General features: G+C 42.7%; 1 protein-coding gene across 1 annotated transcript; it reads right to left on the bottom strand.

Annotated features, from left to right (window-relative positions):
- Nucleotides 1–237: 237 nt before the first annotated feature.
- On the bottom strand, nucleotides 238–12,228 carry LOC133632142 (uncharacterized). Its single transcript, XM_062024385.1, has 12 exons — nucleotides 12,171–12,228; nucleotides 11,640–11,687; nucleotides 11,145–11,207; nucleotides 10,621–10,668; nucleotides 10,127–10,189; nucleotides 9,598–9,648; nucleotides 7,636–7,698; nucleotides 7,113–7,160; nucleotides 4,955–5,017; nucleotides 4,354–4,401; nucleotides 3,512–3,688; nucleotides 238–1,239 (listed from the first exon to the last, which is right to left on the bottom strand). Exons 11-12 carry the CDS (start codon nucleotides 3,622–3,624, stop codon nucleotides 612–614), a joined length of 741 nt encoding a protein of 246 aa, XP_061880369.1. The 5' UTR covers nucleotides 3,625–3,688; nucleotides 4,354–4,401; nucleotides 4,955–5,017; nucleotides 7,113–7,160; nucleotides 7,636–7,698; nucleotides 9,598–9,648; nucleotides 10,127–10,189; nucleotides 10,621–10,668; nucleotides 11,145–11,207; nucleotides 11,640–11,687; nucleotides 12,171–12,228; the 3' UTR covers nucleotides 238–611.
- Between the last annotated feature and the right edge of the window lie 6,341 nt (nucleotides 12,229–18,569).

Here is an 18,569-nt window from a genome sequence, read left to right as displayed (position 1 = left end):
ATACATTTCAGGGTAACGCCACATACATTTCAGGGTAACTCCACATACATTTCAGGGTAACTCCACATACATATCGGGATAGCTCCACATACAGATCGGGATAACTCCACATACATTTCAGGGTAACTCCACATACATTTCAGGGTAACTCCACATACATTTCAGGGTAACTCCACATACATATCGGGATAACTCCACATACATATCGGGATAACTCCACATACATATCGGGATAACTCCACATACATTTCAGGGTAACTCCACATACATTTCAGGGTAACTCCACATACATTTCAGGGTAACTCCACATACATTTCAGGGTAACTCCACATACATATCGGGATAACGCCACAAACCTCCTGACCTGGGCAGCCTGACACACGTCCGGCTCTTTCATCGGTGCCCAGCCCGGAGCCAGGTAAGGGGCCCGTCGTGACCAACTTCCCTGCGGGGCGGGGCGGCTTCCCCACCACCTCTGAAGCTCCGCCCCTGAGACCACCCAAGACTGTATGTGCCTCGGCTCGTGAAGGTTCTTGGGGACCTCTCAGACGGCAGTGGACCCCAAGAAAACCCGAGAGGTAAACTTTTTGCCTGTTATTTGTGTTGTACTCTCATTTAGGTTTGCAACTCATGCGCCCTTTCACGTCGTTGCCACAGGCGATGGCACGCAGCAGTCCCTGCATTGTGCGCTGTATATTCAAAATCTCCAACTGGTCTTCCGTCAGGTTCTTATGGTTTGCCTCGATGGTTCTTACTGATGACGGAATGTTTTCGCACGTTTTCCAGTTGGTGGTCAGATCGGCCTTGGTCTTTTGCAGTTCCATGACCGCGGTCTCCGTCTTCTTCACGCATTCATTCAGGGGACTCACACAAGTGTTGTTCAGTAGCTGGTACTCCACTTTGACCTTTTCCAGCAAGACCACTTGTTTGGTGGATTTGGCGATCAGTCCTATAGAGCGCTCCACCTCCAGCAAGATGCTCTCGTGCTTGTCAACGAGCTGCCGTTGCTCAAACAGGATCTTGTTCATGCGGCGCCGGACGTCTTCGGTGGCGCTCAGCTGGTTCCTGACCTGATCCAGCTTGGAGTTAACGACGGCCAGGCCGATCACCATGCAGCTGAACAGAACCAGGAAGCCCGTCAAACAGAACACGCCTTTGCACGGAGCCGTCATGCACGACGCCAGGGTGGGCGGCGGCCTCACGACGCCTCTTTCCACGTCAGGCCTCTCAGGCACTAAACTGGCGGAGAAAGGAAACCTTTGCTTGTCAGAAGGTAAACACACTTTTCTCAACTTCCTCATTCCCATTTGGCGCTTCACAGGCCTGCTTGCATTTGGAAAGAATCCCCAGTAAAAGAAAAAATGTTCATGGCTCAACAGCTCTAAGTCAGTCAATTTAAACTTTGTTAAGGGGAAATGTTGCCTATCATTCACAATACTTATGTCTATTTTTAAAAAAAACAAACATTCTAAAATCGTAAATAAAGGCTCGTCAAAGTCAGCCAAGGAGAGTCACACTACTCCGCCTATAAAATCTTCGAAAAAACAATTTGTTAAAATGCAGCTAATTGCAATTTTGGTGGTCAATTTTATTTTGAAAAGTATCGAAATACATTTTGGTTCTGGTACCAAAATATTGGTATCGGGTTAACTCGACATACATATCGAGATAACTCCACGTACATATCGGGATAACTCCACATACATATTGAGATATCTCTACATACATATCGGGATAACTCTGCATACATATTGAGATAACTCTACATAAATATTGAGATAACTCTACATAAATATCGAGATAACTCTACATAAATATCGGGATAACTCTACATACATATCGGGATAACTCTACATACTGTACATATCGGGATAACTCTACATACATATCGAGATAACTCTACATACATATCGGGGTACCTCCACATGAATATTGGGGTAACTCTACATACATATCGGGATAACTCTACATAAATATCGGGATAACTCCACATAAATATCGGGATAACTCCACATAAATATTGAGATAACTCTACATACACATCGAGATAACTCCACATAAATATCGAGATACCTCTACATACACATCGAGATAACTCCACATAAATATCGAGATACCTCTACATAAACATCGGGATAACTCTACATACATATTGGGGTAACTCCACAAAAATATCGGGATAACTTTACACATATCAAGATAACTACATACATTTCAGGGTAAACTTGACATACATATCTGGATAACGCCACAAACATATCAAGGTAACTCTACATAAATATCGGGATAACTCTACATAAATATTGGGGTACCGTATTTTTCGGACTATAAGTCGCAGTTATGCGACTTATGTGTGAAATGATTAACACGTTAGAGTAAAATATCAAATAATATTATTGATGTCATTCACGTAAGAGACTAGACGTATAAGATTTCATGGGATTTAGCGATTAGGAGTGACAGATTGTTTGGTAAACGTATAGCATGTTCTATATGTTATAGTTATTTGAATGACTCTTACCATAATATGTTACGTTAACATACCAGTTGGTTATTTATGCCTCATATAACGTACACTTATTCAGCCTATTGTTCACTATTCTTTATTTATTTTAAATTGCCTTTCAAATGTCTATTCTTGCTGTTGGCTTTTATCAAATACATTTCCCCAAAAAATGCGACTTATAAATGTTATTTTCCTTCTTTATTATGCATTTTCGGCCGGTGCGACTTATACTCCGGAGCGACTTATACTCCGAAAAATACGGTACCTCCACATACATATTGGGATAACTTTACACATATCAAGATAACTACATACATTTCAAGATAACTTCACATACATATCTGGATAACGCCACAAACATATCGGGGTAACTCTACATACATATCGGGGTAACTCTACTTACATATCGGGGTAACTCCACTTACATATCGGGGTAACTCCACTTACATATCGGGGTAACTCCACTTACATATCGGGGTAACTCCACTTACATATCGGGGTAACTCCACATAAATATTGGGGCAACGCTACATAAACATCGGGATAACTGTACATACGTATCGGGATAACGCTACATAAATATCGTGGTTACGTCACATACATATCGGGGTAGCTTCACATACATGTCGGGATGACTCTCCAAACATTGAATAAAGTCAAAGACAAATAGGGCATTTAAGAGAAGTATCCCACACTTCTGTTTTGGAAATGTAGATATGGGCATCGACGTCAACAATCCGATTTGTCTGAGTGGCTGGACAGAATTTTTAATTTCGTTTTTTTTTGAGGGGCCAGATGGTGGATGTCGGTGGCCGGATCCGGGTCTCCGGGCCGTAGTATGGGGACCCCTGGTGTACATGATCTTCGAAATCAGCGCATTCTGGCATTGATCAAGGAGAGCACAGTCTACTAAGTTCAATTCCCTGTGTGTCAAACATATTTGGCCAATAAATCGGATTCTCAGGACACACCATGAATGTTTTCCGTATTGTGTGAAAGCCTCACCTTATTTCAATGCTGTCAGCACAGACGGGCTGCTGTTCAATGCTGCCGGCACCGACGGGCTGCGGTTCGCGCTGCGGTTCGCGCTGGGGTTCTTCTTGGATATATCCATCCATATATTTTCTACCGCTTGTCCCTTTAGGGGTGGCGGGGGGTTCTTCTGCCCTCTTTGGCAAATACCTGGTACACAACAAAACAGCATCATGAGTTAGCTGACAACATGCATGGAGCATCTTGGTGTTTGCCAACAAGCAAACAGGACGTCACATAACGCATGTTACGTCCTATTAATCAGGAAGTCGCAAACAGATAGTTATCTTTCCGGAGCAGTAACTTGATGGCACTTTTGTAATACCCTTCCCTCTCTGCCTCTGCATTGAAACACTTTCAAATCTCTTAGCACTGCGCAGGTATCCTTTAATTGGGCCACCACAGAACCGGTTGATGTGTGGTTTGCTGCCTGCTCTGCTGCAGACAGGAAGGCCCCGCACAGGGTGACCAGGACAGCGGAGAAGATAATCGGCAGCCCTCTGACCTACCGAGAGGACAGTGCTTTCTCTCGCTGCCTCAGCAGAGCAATCTGCCGCCATCAGGGAAGAGCTTTCGGTCACACAAGAGCAGGACAAAGAGTTACCTGATGACTGCAGTGGGACAACCCACTCTGTGCTCCCCCAGTAAAGTGGAGGGACACTCAGGTTTAACACTAATTAATACGCGGTGACGCCACCACAATCAATGACAAGAAATAAGAACATTTTTGGACATTTTAGGGTAAGCTGAGCTTCCCTGGCAGTCTTGGAGCAATCAGCACTGCTGTGCACGTAGTTAGTGTGTGAAAGTCTCACCATATTCCAACTCTCTCATCGCCTTCATCTTCTCTCTTCTTTAAACTCCTGAGAGGTACACAATAAATGTTAATGTTGCGTTTTTCAACAAATCAATTCACACAAAACCCACCCTGTCCCTCTTCCTCTTATTCCCAAAAGCAATATGAAATTTAAAAGTTATTTGTCTCATTCTCTCGCTCTCTCCTTTTCCCTCCCCTTCTTTCTTTCTGTAGCAGCGTTAACTTTCTCCTTTGCAATCTGATGTTACTTGGAATCTCAAATAAATACTTCAAAAAGATCTTAACTTTCTCTGGACAATTCTTTATTGAATAGGAAAAATTCCAAAACAATATTAAACTATAAAACTGTGCATAGAATTCTGACTAACAGTTCACCAAAACTGCAAACTCAATCCATCCATCCATTTTTCTACCGCTTGTCCCTTTTGGGGTTGCGGGGGGTGCTGGAGCCTATCTCAGCTGCAAACTCCACATAACCAAAAGATATTCAGACTGGTTGGATCTGGTTTCTATTTATTTAAGTGGTTCTTAAAAAGTGGAACACAATCTCACGAAGGAGCTAAAAAGTTGCTTCCAAAAGAATCGTGTAAAAGTCTTACCTCCTTTTAGCTCTATCAGCACTCTGAGTTCGTTTGTCCTCTTTTCCACGCTTCTTCCCTTGGCTGCAAGTAACACAATACAAATCATCAATTCAGTGATTGCTCCAAAACAACTTGCATGTTGCATTTCTTGACAAAGCCAAAGCGGTGGTCGGCAACCTGCGGCATTTTAGTGGAGAAGTTCAAGTACCTCAGAGTCTTGTTCACGAGTGAGGGAAGAGTGCATCGTGAGATCGATAGGTGGATCTTCAGTAATGCGGACGCTGTATCGATCCGTTGTGGTGAAGAAGGAGCTGAGCCGGAAGGCAAAGCTCTCAATTCACCGGTCGATATACTTTCCCATCCTCACATATGGTCATGAGCTTTGGGTTAGGACCGACAGGAGAAGATCACGGGTACAAGCGGTCGAAATGAGTTTCCTCCGCCGGGTGGCGGGGCTCTCACTTAGAGATAGGGTGAGAAGGTCTGTCATCCGGGAGCTCAAAGTAAATTCACTGCTCCTCCACATCGAGAGGAGCCAGATGAGGTGGTTCGGGCATCTGGTCAGGATGCCACCCGAACGCCTCCCTAGGGAGGTGTTTAGGGCACGTCCGACCGGTAGGACGCCACGTGGAAGAGCCAGGACACGTTGGAAAGACTATGATTAGTCTCGCTAATCCCACATCTGCGGTCCCCTCCAAGTTTTCTCATTGTTATCCCATTGGGTTGAATTTTTTCTTGCCCTGATGTGGGATCTGAGCCGAGGATATCGTTCTGGCTTGTGCAGCCCTTTGAGACACTCGTGATTTAGGGCTATATAAGTAAACATTGATTGATTGATGTCTCCCGGCTGGCCTGGGAATGGCTCGGGATCCCCCGGGAGGATCTGGACGAAGTGGCTGGGGAGGGAACAGTGAGGCATGCTGGATACAACGAAGTAGAGGGGAATGTTAAACACGCTCCCCCAAGCACCACTACATAGCCTCCACCTAGCAGGTTGACTGTCCCCAACAACCTAACTGCCCAACATATAGTCCTAGGGGCGGCATGGGGATTGCTGTTGCGCCCGCTTGGTTGACCTTTTGAGCTGGTGGTGCAGGGACGCTCGGGCATCAGCAGGGCCTGGTATGGAGCCAGCCGATTACAGCAGAGTACTACCACCAAGTTCCACTTTCGCAGCCGCACCCAGTTCACAATGCCAGAGAGTCTGTCGAGGACGGTACATGGTCCCACCTAGTGGCTCAATAGATTTCAGGACAGTCCCTTCTTCCTCTCCAGGCAGTCTACCCACACCTTTGTCCCCACCTCTGCAGCGGGTGTTGCAAGCTCTCTTCAGGCGTCTCATCGACGGTCTGTCGGGCCAAGTTGTGCACCTTTCGCAGTCTGCCGTAGTAGTCTAGGTCAGGTTTGCTATCCACCTCTGGCACTGGAGGAGGCCCAAACACCAAGTCGACAGGCGTGCAAAGTTCTCGTCCTAACATCAAGGCTGCCGGGGTGCACTACAATGACTGTTGGACTGCTGTCCGATACACTCACAAGACCAGCAGCAGGCTCAGGTCCCAGTCCTTCTGCTGGTGGCTGGTAGAATCGACGAGCTGATTGGCCAGGGTGCGGTCGAAGTGTTCTACTGGGCCATCACTCTGGGGATGCAATGGTGTTGGCTGGTTCTTCTTTATCTCCAAACGCTGGCAGACCTCAGAGCCGTGGAGCTCCTCTGGTGTGGCGAACTTGCACAACATCTCATTGATCGGCACTCTGGTCAAGGATGGTGTAGGCTTGGGGCCACTTGTTGAAGTAATCCATTGCGACCAGGACCCAACGGTTCCCTCGCTCGATGACCAGGACTTCAACAGCCACCTGTTCCATGGGTGCCCCCAGCTGCGCGCAGTGTAAAATATTTAGTGCAGAAATATTTCTTGCTTCAAAACCTGAGACCCACTTCTGGTGATTTAAGACTGAAGTAATCCATCCTGTTTCAGGACCAGCCAATAAGGTGTCAAGTTTGCAGGTGAAGTTTTCTGCACTGATTTTTTTAGACTAAATTATTACACACAGGCTACGAGTGAAGTTACACAGGGGTAGGGGGGTCGCCTAAACAAGCTACGCGAGGCGAGAGTATACACCAGACTTTAGAGCAATCAGCACTGCTGTGCAAGTAGTTAGTGTGTGAAAGTCTCACCATATTCCAAAGCATTCATAGCCTTCTTCATCTTCACTCTTTGAACTCCTGAGAGGTACACAATAAATGTTAATGTTGGGTTTTCAACAAATCAATTCACCCAAAACCCACCCTGTCCCTCCCCCTCTCATTCCCAAAAGCAATATGACATTTGAAAGTTCTCTGTCTCATTCTCTCTCTCTCCTTTCTCCTCCCCTTCTTTCTTTCTGTAGCAGCGTTAACTTTCTCCTTTGCAATCTGATGTTACTTGGGATCTCAAATAAAAACTTCAAAAAGATCTTAACTTTCTCTGGGCAGTTCTTTATTGAATCTGAAAAATTCCAAAACAATATAAAACTTAAAACTGTGCATGGAATTCTGACTAAAAGTCTTGTTCAACAAAACTACACTCCACATAACCAAATGATATTCAGACTGGTTGCATCTGGTTTCTAGTTTTTTTAATGTGGTTCTTAAAAAGTGGAACACAATCTCACGAAAGAGCTAAAAAGTTGCTTCCAAAAGAATGGTGTAAATGTCTTACCTCCTTTTAGTTCTATCAGCACTCGGAGTCCGTTTGTCCTCTTTTTCACGCTTCCTCCCATGGCTGCAAGTTACACAATAAAAATCATCAATTCAGTGATTCCTCCAAAACAATTTGCATGTTGCATTTCTTAACTAAGCCAAAGCGGTGGTCGGCAAACTGCGGCTCTTTAGTGGAGGAGTTCAAGTACCTCAGAGTCTTGTTCACGAGTGAGGTAAGAGTGGATCGCGAGATCGACAGGCGGATCGGTGCGGCGTCTTCAGTAATGCGGACGCTCCTTTGTGGGGAAGAAGGAGCTGAGCCGGAAGGGTAATGACCGAAAGTACAAGATCACGGGTACAAGCGGCCGAAATGAGTTTCCTCCACCGGGTGGCAGGGCTCTCACTTAAAGATAGGGTGAGAAGCTCTGTCATCCGGGAGGAGCTCAAAATAAAGCCGCTGCTCCTCCACATCGAGAGGAGACAGATGAGGTGGTTCGGGCATCTGGTAAGGATGCCACCCGAAAGCCTCCCTAGGGAGGAGTTTAGGGCACGTCCAACTGGTAGGAGGCCATGTGGAAGACCCAGGACACGTTGGGAAGACTATGTCTCCCGGCTGGCCTGGGAACGCCTCGGGATCCCCCAGGAGGAGCAGGATGAAGTGGCTGGGGAGGGAACAGTGAGGCATGCTGGCAACAAAGAAGTAGAGGGGAATGTTGAATACGCTCCCCCAAGCACCACTACATAGCCTCCACCTAGCAGGTTGGCTGTCCCCAACAACCTAAGTGCCCAACATATAGTTCTGGAGGCGGAATGGGGGTTGCTGTTGCCGTTGCGCTCTCTTAGTTGACCTTTTGAGCTGGTGGTGCCGAGATGCTCGGGGACCATTCTTCCAGACGAGTCCCTTTCTTGGGCGTCAGGAGAGGCTGGTATGGAGACAGCCGATTACGGTAGGTTAATACCACCTGGTTTCGCTTTTGCAGCCGCACCCGGTTCAGCAGGTCAGAGAGTCTGTCGAGGGCGGTACACAGTCCAACCCAGTGGCTCAATAGATTTAAGGACAGTCCCTTCTTCCTTTTCGGGCAGACTATCCACACCTTTGTTCCCACCTCTGCTGCGGGTGTCGTAAGCTCTCTTCAGGCGTCTCATCGACAGTCTGCAGGCCAAGTGGTGCACCTTTCGCAGTCTGCCGTGGAAGTCAAGGCCGGGTTTGCTATCCACCTCTGGCACTGGAGGAGGCCCAAACACCAAGTCGACAGGCGGGCAAAGTTGTCATCCTAACATTAAGGCTGCCGGGGTGGACTTCAATGACTATTGAACTGCTGTCCAACACGCCCACAAGACCAGCAGCAGGCGCAGGTCCCAGTCCTTCTGCTGGCGGCTGGTAGAATCGACGAGCTGAATGGCCAGGGTATGGTTAAAGCGTTCTACCGGGCCATCACTCTGGGGATGCAATGGTGTTGGCTGGTTCTTCTTTATCTCCAAGCGCTGGCAGACCTCAGAGCTGTGGAGCTCCTCTGGTGTGCCGAACTGGCACAAAATCTCATTGACCGGCACTCTGGTCAGGGATGGCATAGGCTTGGGGCCACTTGTTAAGTAATCCATTGCGACCAGGACCCAACGGTTCCCTCGCTTGGTGACCAGGACTTTGACAGCCACCTGTTCCATGAGTGCCCCCACCTGCGCTCAGTGTAAAAATATTAAGTGTAGAAATAATTCTTGCTTCAAAACCAAAGACCTACTTCTGGTGATTTAAGACTGAAGCAATCCATCCTGTCTCAGAACCAGCCAATAAGGTGTCAAGTTTGCAGGTGAAGTTTTCTGCACTGAATTTTTTTAGACTAAATTATTACTACGAGTGAAGCTACGCAGGGGCAGGAGGGACGACGGCATCACCTACACAAGCTACGCGAGGCAAGAGTATACACCAGACTTTAGAGCAATCAGCACTGCTGTGCAAGTAGTTAGTGTGTGAAAGTCTCACCATACTCCAAGGCTCTCATCGCCTTCTTCATCTTCACTCTTCTTTGAACTCCTGAGAGGTACACAATAAATGTTAATGTTGTGTTTTCAACAAATCAATTCACCCAAAACCCACCCTGTCCCTCCTCCTTTCATTCCCAAAAATAATATGAAATTTGAAAGTTCTTTGTCTCATTCTCTCTCTCTTCTTTTTCCTCTCCTTCTTTCTTTCTGTAGCAGCATTAACTTTTTCCTTTGCAATCTGATGATACTTGGGATCTCAAAAAAAATACTTCAAAAAGATCTTAGCTCTCTCTAGAAAATTCTTTATTGAATAGAAAAAATTCCAAAACAATAAAAAACTATAAAAGTAGAATATGAATTCTGACTAAAAGTCTCTGTTCATCAAAACTGCAAACTCCACAACCAAATGATACTCAGACTGGTTGGATCTGGTTTCTAGTTCATTAAAAGTGGTTCTTAAAAAGTGGAACACAATCTCACGAAGGAGCTTAAAAGTTGCTTCCAAAAGAATTGTGTAAAAGTCTTACCCCCTTTTAGTTCTATCAGCACTCGGAGTCCGTTTGCCCTCTTTTTCACGCTTCCTCCCATGACTGCAAGTTACACAATAAAAATCATCAATTCAGAGATTGCTCCAAAACAACTTGCATGTTGCATTTCTTAACAAAACCAAAGCGGTGGTCGGCAACCTGCGGCTCTTTAGCGTCGCCCTAGTGGCTCCCTGGAGCTTTTCCAAAAATGTATGAAAATGGGAAACAATGGATGAAATTACATTTTGTGTTTGAATATGGTTTCTGTAGGAGCACAAACATGACACAAACCTTCCTAACTGTTAGAAAGTCTACTGTTTAATATGTTTGTGTTTATGCTTCACTGATGAGAGTATTTGGCAAGCGCCAGTTTGTCCTACTAATTTCGTCAGTCCTTGAACCCACCGTAGTTGTGTGGACTCATCAGCCCTGCATGGCATATTGCGGAAATAAAAACCCCCAAAAACTGTAAACATAGTGTGTGAAAGTCTCACCAAATTCTAATGCTCTTATTGCCTTCTTCATCTTCACTCTTTGAACTCCTGAGAAGTACACAATAAATGTTAATGTTGTGTTTTCAACAAATCAATTCACACAAAACCCACCCTGTCCCTCCTCCTCTCATTCCCAAAAGCAATATGACATTTGAAAGTTCTCTGTCTCATTCTCTCTCTTCTTTTTCCTCTCCTTCTTTCTTTCTGTAGCAGCGTTAATTTTCTCCTTTGCAATCTGATGTTACTTGGGATCTCAAATAAATATTTAAAAAAGATCTTAACTTTCTCTGGGCAGTTCTTTATTGTATAGGAACAATTAAAAAACAATATTAAACTATAAAACTGTGCATGGAATTCTGACAAAAAGTCTCTGTTCACCAAAACTGCAAACTCCACATAACCAAATGATATTCAGACTGCTTGGATCAGGTTTCTAGTTTATTAAAGTGGTTCTTAAAAAGTGGAACACAATCTCACTAAGGAGCTAAAAAGTTGCTTCCAAAAGAATCGTGTAAAAGTCTTACCTCTTTTTAGTTCTATCAGCACTCGGAGTCCGTTTGTCCTCTTTTCCACGCTTCCTCCCATGGCTGCAAGTTACACAATAAAAATCATCAATTCAGTGATTGCTCCAAAACAACTCGCATGTTGCATTTCTTAACAAAACCAAAGCGGTGGTCGGCAACCTGCGGCTCTTTAGCGTCGCCCTAGTGGCTCCCTGGAGCTTTTTCAAAAATGTATGAAAATGGGAAACGATGGATGAAATTACATTTTGTGTTTGAATATGGTTTCTGTAGGAGCACAAACATGACAACAAACCTTCCTAACTGTTAGAAAGTCTACTGTTTAATATGTTTGTGTTTATGCTTCACTGATGAGAGTATTTGGCGAGCGCCGGTTTGTCCTACTAAATTCGTCAGTCCTTGAACCCACCGTAGTAGTGTGGACTTATCAGCCCTGCCTGGCATATTGCGGAAATAAAACCCCCAAAAAACTGTAAACATAGTGTGTGAAAGTCTCACCAAACTCTAATGCTCTCATCGCCTTCTTCATCTTCACTCTTTGAACTCCTGAGAGGTACACAATAAATGTTAATGTTGGGTTTTCAACAAATCAATTCACCCAAAACCCACCCTGTCCCTCCTCTCATTCCCAAAAGCAATATGACATTTGAAAGTTCTATGTCTCATTTTCTCTCTCTTCTTTTTCCTCTCCTTCTTTCTTTCTGTAGCAGCGTTAATTTTCTCCTTTCCATTTGCATTCTGATGTTACTTGGGACCTCAAATATATACTTAAAAAATATCTTAGCTTTCTCTGGACAATTCTCTATTGAATAGGAACAATTCAAAAACAATAATAAAAACTATAAAACTGTGCATGGAATTCTAACTATAAGTCTCTGTTCACCGAAACTGCAAACTCCACATAACCAAATGATATTCAGACTGGTTGGATCTGGTTTCTAGTTTATTAAAGTGGTTCTTAAAAAGTGGAACACAATCTCACTAAGGAGCTAAAAAGTTGCTTCCAAAAGAATCGTGTAAAAGTCTTACCTCTTTTTAGTTCTATCAGCACTCGGAGTCCGTTTGTCCTCTTTTCCACGCTTCCTCCCATGGCTGCAAGTTACACAATAAAAATCATCAATTCAGAGATTGCTCCAAAACAACTTGCATGTTGCATTTCTTAACAAAACCAAAGCGGTGGTCGGCAACCGGCGGCTCTTTAGCGTCGCCCTAGTGGCTCCCTGGAGCTTTTTCAAAAATGTATGAAAATGGGAAACGATGGATGAAATAAAAAATGTTGTTTGAATATGGTTTCTGTAGGAGCACAAACATGACACAAACCTTCCTAACTGTTAGAAAGTCTACTGTTTAATATGTTTGTGTTTATGCTTCACTGATGAGAGTATTTGGCAAGCGCCAGTTTGTCCAACTAATTTCGTCAGTCCTTGAACCCACCGTAGTTGTGTGGACTCATCAGCCCTGCATGCCATATTGCGGAAATAAAACCCCCCAAAAACTGTAAACATAGAGTGTGAAAGTCTCACCAAACTCTAATGCTCTCATCGCCTTCTTCATCTTCACTCTTTGAACTCCTGAGAAGTACACGATATATGTTAATGTTGTGTTTTCAACAAATCAATTCACACAAAACCCACCCTGTCCCTCCTCCTCTCATTCCCAAAAGCAATATGACATTTGAAAGTTCTGTCTCTCTCTCTCCTTTCTCCTCTCCTTCTTTCTTTCTGTAGCAGCGTTAACTTTCTCCTTTGCAATCTGATGTTACTTGGGATCTCAAATAAATATTTAAAAAATATCTTAGCTTTCTCTGGACAATTCTCTATTGAATAGGAACAATTTAAAAACAATAAAAAAACTATAAAACTGTGCATGGAATTCTGACAAAAAGTCTCTGTTCACCAAAACTGCAAACTCCACATAACCAAATGATATTCAGACTGGTTGGATCTGGTTTCTAGTTTATTAAAGTGGTTCTTAAAAAGTGGAACACAATCTCACTAAGGAGCTAAAAAGTTGCTTCCAAAAGAATCGTGTAAAAGTCTTACCTCTTTTTAGTTCTATCAGCACTCGGAGTCCGTTTGTCCTCTTTTCCACGCTTCCTCCCATGGCTGCAAGTTACACAATAAAAGTCATCAATTCAGTGATTGCTCCAAAACAACTCGCATGTTGCATTTCTTAACAAAACCAAAGCGGTGGTCGGCAACCTGCGGCTCTTTAGCGTCGCCCTAGTGGCTCCCTGGAGATTTTTCAAAAATGTATGAAAATGGGAAACGATGGATGAAATAAAAAATGTTGTTTGAATATGGTTTCTGTAGGAGCACAAACATGACACAAACCTTCCTAATTGTTAGAAAGTCTACTGTTTAATATGTTTGTGTTTATGCTTCACTGATGAGAGTATTTGGCAAGCGCCGGTTTGTCCTACTAATTTCGTTAGTCCTTGAACCCACCGTAGCCTGCATGGCATATTGCGGAAATAAAACCCCCCAAAAACTGTAAACATAGTGTGTGAAAGTCTCACCATACTCTAATGCTCTCATCGCCTTCTTCATCTTCACTCTTTGAACTCCTGAGAAGTACACAATAAATGTTAATGTTGTGTTTTCAACAAATCAAGTCACACAAAACCCACCCTGTCCCTCCTCCTCACATTCCCAATAGCAATATGACATTTGAAAGTTCTCTGTCTCATTCTCTCTCTCTCTCTCTCTTCTTTTTCCTCTCCTTCTTTCTTTCTGTAGCAGCGTTAACTTTCTCTTTTCCATTTGCATTCTGATGTTACTTGGGACCTCAAATAAATACTTCAAAAATATCTTAGCTTTCTCTGGACAATTCTCTATTGAATAGGAACAATTCAAAAACAATAATAAAAACTATAAAACTGTGCATGGAATTCTAACTATAAGTCTCTGTTCACCGAAACTGCAAACTCCACATAACCAAATGATATTCAGACTGGTTGGATCTGGTTTCTAGTCTATTAAAGTGGTTCTTAAGAAGTGGAACACAATCTCACTAAGGAGTTAAAAAGTTGCTTCCAAAAGAATCGTGTAAAAGTCTTACCTCTTTTTAGTTCTATCAGCACTCGGAGTCCGTTTGTCCTTTTTTCCACGCTTCCTCCCATGGCTGCAAGTTACACAATAAAAATCATCAATTCAGTGATTGCTCCAAAACAACTCGCATGTTGCATTTCTTAACAAAACCTAAGCGGTGGTTGGCAACCTGCGGCTCTTTAGCGTCGCCCTAGTGGCTCCCTGGAGCTTTTTCAAAAATGTATGAAAATGGGAAACGATGGATGCAATTACATTTTGTGTTTGAATATGGTTTCTGTAGGAGCACAAACATGACACAAACCTTCCTAACTGTTAGAAAGTCGACTGTTTAATATGTTTGTGTTTATGCTTCACTGATGAGAGTATTTGGCAAGCGCCGGTTTGTCCTACGAATTTCATTAGTCCTTGAACCCACCGTAGTAGTGTGGACTCATCAGCCCTGCATGGCATATTGCGGAAATAAACCCCCCAAAAAACTGTAAACATAGTGTGTGAAAGTCTCACCATACTCTAATGCTCTCATCGTCTTCTTCATCTTCACTCTTTGAACTCCTGAGAGGTACACAATAAATGTTAATGTTGTGTTTTCAACAAATCAATTCACACAAAACCCACCCTGTCCCTCCTCCTCTCATTCCCAAAAGCAATATGACATTTGAAAGTTCTCTGTCTCATTCTCTCTCTCTCCTTTCTCCTCCCCTTCTTTCTTTCTGTAGCAGCGTTAACTTTCTCCTTTGCAATTTGATGTTACTTGGGATCTCAAATAAATACTTCAAAAAGATCTTAGCTTTCTCTGGACAATTCTTTATTGTATAGGAAAAATTCCAAAACAATATTAAACTATAAAACTGCATGGAATTCTGACTAAAAGTCTCTGTTCACCAAAACTGCAAACTCCACATAACCAAATGATACTCAGACTGGTTGGATCTGGTTTCTAGTTTATTAAAGTGGTTCTTAAAAAGTGGAACACAATCTCACTAAGGAGCTAAAAAGTTGCTTCCAAAAGAATCGTGTAAAAGTCTTACCTCTTTTTAGTTCTATCAGCACTCGGAGTCCGTTTGTCCTTTTTTCCACGCTTCCTCCCATGGCTGCAAGTTACACAATAAAAATCATCAATTCAGTGATTGCTCCAAAACAACTCGCATGTTGCATTTCTTAACAAAACCAAAGCGGTGGTCGGCAACCTGCGGCTCTTTAGCGTCGCCCTAGTGGCTCCCTGGAGCTTTTTCAAAAATGTATGAAAATGGGAAACGATGGATGAAATTACATTTTGTGTTTGAATATGGTTTCTGTAGGAGCACAAACATGACAACAAACCTTCCTAACTGTTAGAAAGTCTACTGTTTAATATGTTTGTGTTTATGCTTCACTGATGAGAGTATTTGGCAAGCGCCGTTTTGTCCTACTAATTTCGGCAGTCCTTGGACCCACCATAGTTGTGTGGACTGTGACGCAACAATTTGTTTACATGTACAACTTTCTCAGATGCTGCCACAGAAAGACGTGTTTTATTTCACTCCTTCTTTGTCTCATTTTGTCCACCAAACGTTTTATACTGTGCGTGAGTGCACAAAGGTGAGCTTTGTTGATGTTATTGACTTGTGTGGAGTGCTAATCAGGCATATTTGCTCAGTGTATGACTGCAAGCTAATCCATGCTAACATGCTATTTAGGCCAGCTGTTTGTACATATTGCATCATTATCCCTCGTTTGTAAGTATATTTGAGCTCATTTAATTTCCTTTACTTATGTCGTCTGTGTATTTAATTTATATTTGCTTGAGGTGGCGACTTGTCCAGGGTGTACCCAGCCTTCCGCCCGAATGCAGCTGAGATAGGCTCCAGCAACCCGTGCGACCGCAAACGGGACAAGCGGTAGAAAATGTATGGATGGATGTCTCATGACACATTATCTGCATGTAATATTGGCTGCATTTCTGATAGTTGTTTGTGTGCCATGTTGTTCCAGACCACAGCAAACGTCACCCAGCTTGCAAAGATTGTAATAAATCCATTAAAAGACAGCATGCCATTTCCTTTAACTTGGACACACACATCTATACCTTTGGCCATTCTAAGCTAGTCATTTCCAGGAGTTATCTCACCCTCTGAAAAGGCCCTGCTTTACTAATGTTGTAAAAATGTGTAGAATAAATATTACATTTCAATATTTCTGTCAATGAAGATTTGCATCAACCTGCGACACATAGTCATTTTGATAGTAGGCTAATATAGCTAATATAGACACATCATTTGTTGTCTTTATTAAAACACTTATATAAGACTTTTAAAGTCATTTTGATAGTAGGCTAATATAGCTCATATAGACACATCATGTGTTGTTTTCATTATAACACTTATATAAGGCTTTTCATTTTTGCGGCTCCAGACAAATTTGCTTTTTGCATCTTTGGCCCAATATGGCGCTTTCAACATTTTGGGTGGCCGACTCCTGGCCTAAAGACACATTTTACAGAGGTGTCCAAAGTGTGGCCCATAAGCAGACCACTAATGATTACATTCATCAGCCCTGCATGGCATATTGCGGAAATAAACCCTCCAAAAAACTGTAAACATAGAGTGTGAAAGTCTCACCAAACTCTAATGCTCTCATCGTCTTCTTCATCTTCACTCTTTGAACTCCTGAGAGGTACACAATAAATGTTAATGTTGTGTTTTCAACAAATCAATTCACACAAAACCCACCCTGTCCCTCCTCCTCTCATTCCCAAAAGCAATATGACATTTGAAAGTTCTCTGTCTCATTCTCTCTCTTCTTTCTCCTCTCCTTCTTTCTTTCTGTAGCATTAACTTTCTTCTTTGCAATCTGATGTTACTTGGGATCTCAAATAAATACTTTAAAAATATCTTAAGCTTTCTCTGGACAATTCTTTATTGTATAGGAAAAATTCCAAAACAATATTAAACTATAAAACTGCATGGAATTCTGACTAAAAGTCTCTGTTCACCAAAACTGCAAACTCCACATAACCAAATGATATTCAGACTGCTTGGATCTGGTTTCTAGTTTATTAAAGTGGTTCTTAAAAAGTGGAACACAATCTCACTAATGAGCTAAAAAGTTGCTTCCAAAAGAATCGTGTAAAAGTCTTACCTCTTTTTAGTTCTATCAGCGCTCGGAGTCCGTTTGTCCTTTTTTCCACGCTTCCTCCCATGGCTGCAAGTTACACAATAAAAATCATCAATTCAGAGATTGCTCCAAAACAACTCGCATGTTGCATTTCTTAACAAAACCAAAGCGGTGGTCGGCAACCTGCGGCTCTTTAGCGTCGCCCTAGTGGCTCCCTGGAGCTTTTTCAAAAATGTATGAAAATGGGAAACGATGGATGAAATTACATTTTGTGTTTGAATATGGTTTCTGTAGGAGCACAAACATGACACAAACCTTCCTAACTGTTAGAAAGTCTACTGTTTAATATGTTTGTGTTTATGCTTCACTGATGAGAGTATTTGGCAAGCGCCGTTTTGTCCTACTAATTTCGGCAGTCCTTGGACCCACCATCGTTGTGTGGACTGTGACGCAACAATTTGTTTACATGTACAACTTTCTCAGATGCTGCCACAGAAAGACGTGTTTTATTTCACTCCTTCTTTGTCTCATTTTGTCCACCAAACGTTTTATACTGTGCGTGAGTGCACAAAGGTGAGCTTTGTTGATGTTATTGATTTGTGTGGAGTGCTAATCAGGCATATTTGCTCAGTGTATGACTGCAAGCTAATCCATGCTAACATGCTATTTAGGCCAGCTGTTTGTACATATTGCATCAATATGCCTCGTTTGTAGGTATATTTGAGCTCCTTTAATTTCCTTTACTTATGTCGTCTGTGTATTTAATTTATATTTGATTTAATTGGCGACTTAAATTTTAACATTTCTGTCAATGAAGATTTGCATCAGCCTGCGACACGTAGTCATTTTGATAGTAGGCTAATATAGCTAACATGACACAAACCTTCCTAACTGTTAGAAAGTCTACTGTTTAATATGTTTGTGTTTATGCTTCACTGATGAGAGTATTTGGTGAGCGCCGTTTTGTCCAACTAATTTCGGCAGTCCTTGAACTCACTGTAGTTTCTTTACATGTACATGTTATTGACTTGTGTGGAGTTCTAATCAGGCATATTTGCTCAGTGCAGGACTGCAAGCTAATCGATACTAACATGCTGTTTAGGCCAGCTGTTTGTACATATTGCATCATTATGCCTCGTTTGGGGGTATATTTGAGCTCATTAAATTTCTTTACTTATGTTGTCTGTGTATTTAATTTATATTTGCATGTCTCATGACACATTATCTGTATGTAACACTGGCTGCATTTCTGATAGTTGTTTGTGTGCCATGTTGTTCCAGACCA

This window comes from Entelurus aequoreus, linkage group LG17 (genome assembly GCF_033978785.1).
Source record: "Entelurus aequoreus isolate RoL-2023_Sb linkage group LG17, RoL_Eaeq_v1.1, whole genome shotgun sequence".
NCBI classification, from domain to species: domain Eukaryota; kingdom Metazoa; phylum Chordata; class Actinopteri; order Syngnathiformes; family Syngnathidae; genus Entelurus; species Entelurus aequoreus.
The sequence above is the reverse complement of the archived record's forward strand: the minus strand, read 5'-3'. Positions and strand labels throughout refer to the sequence as shown.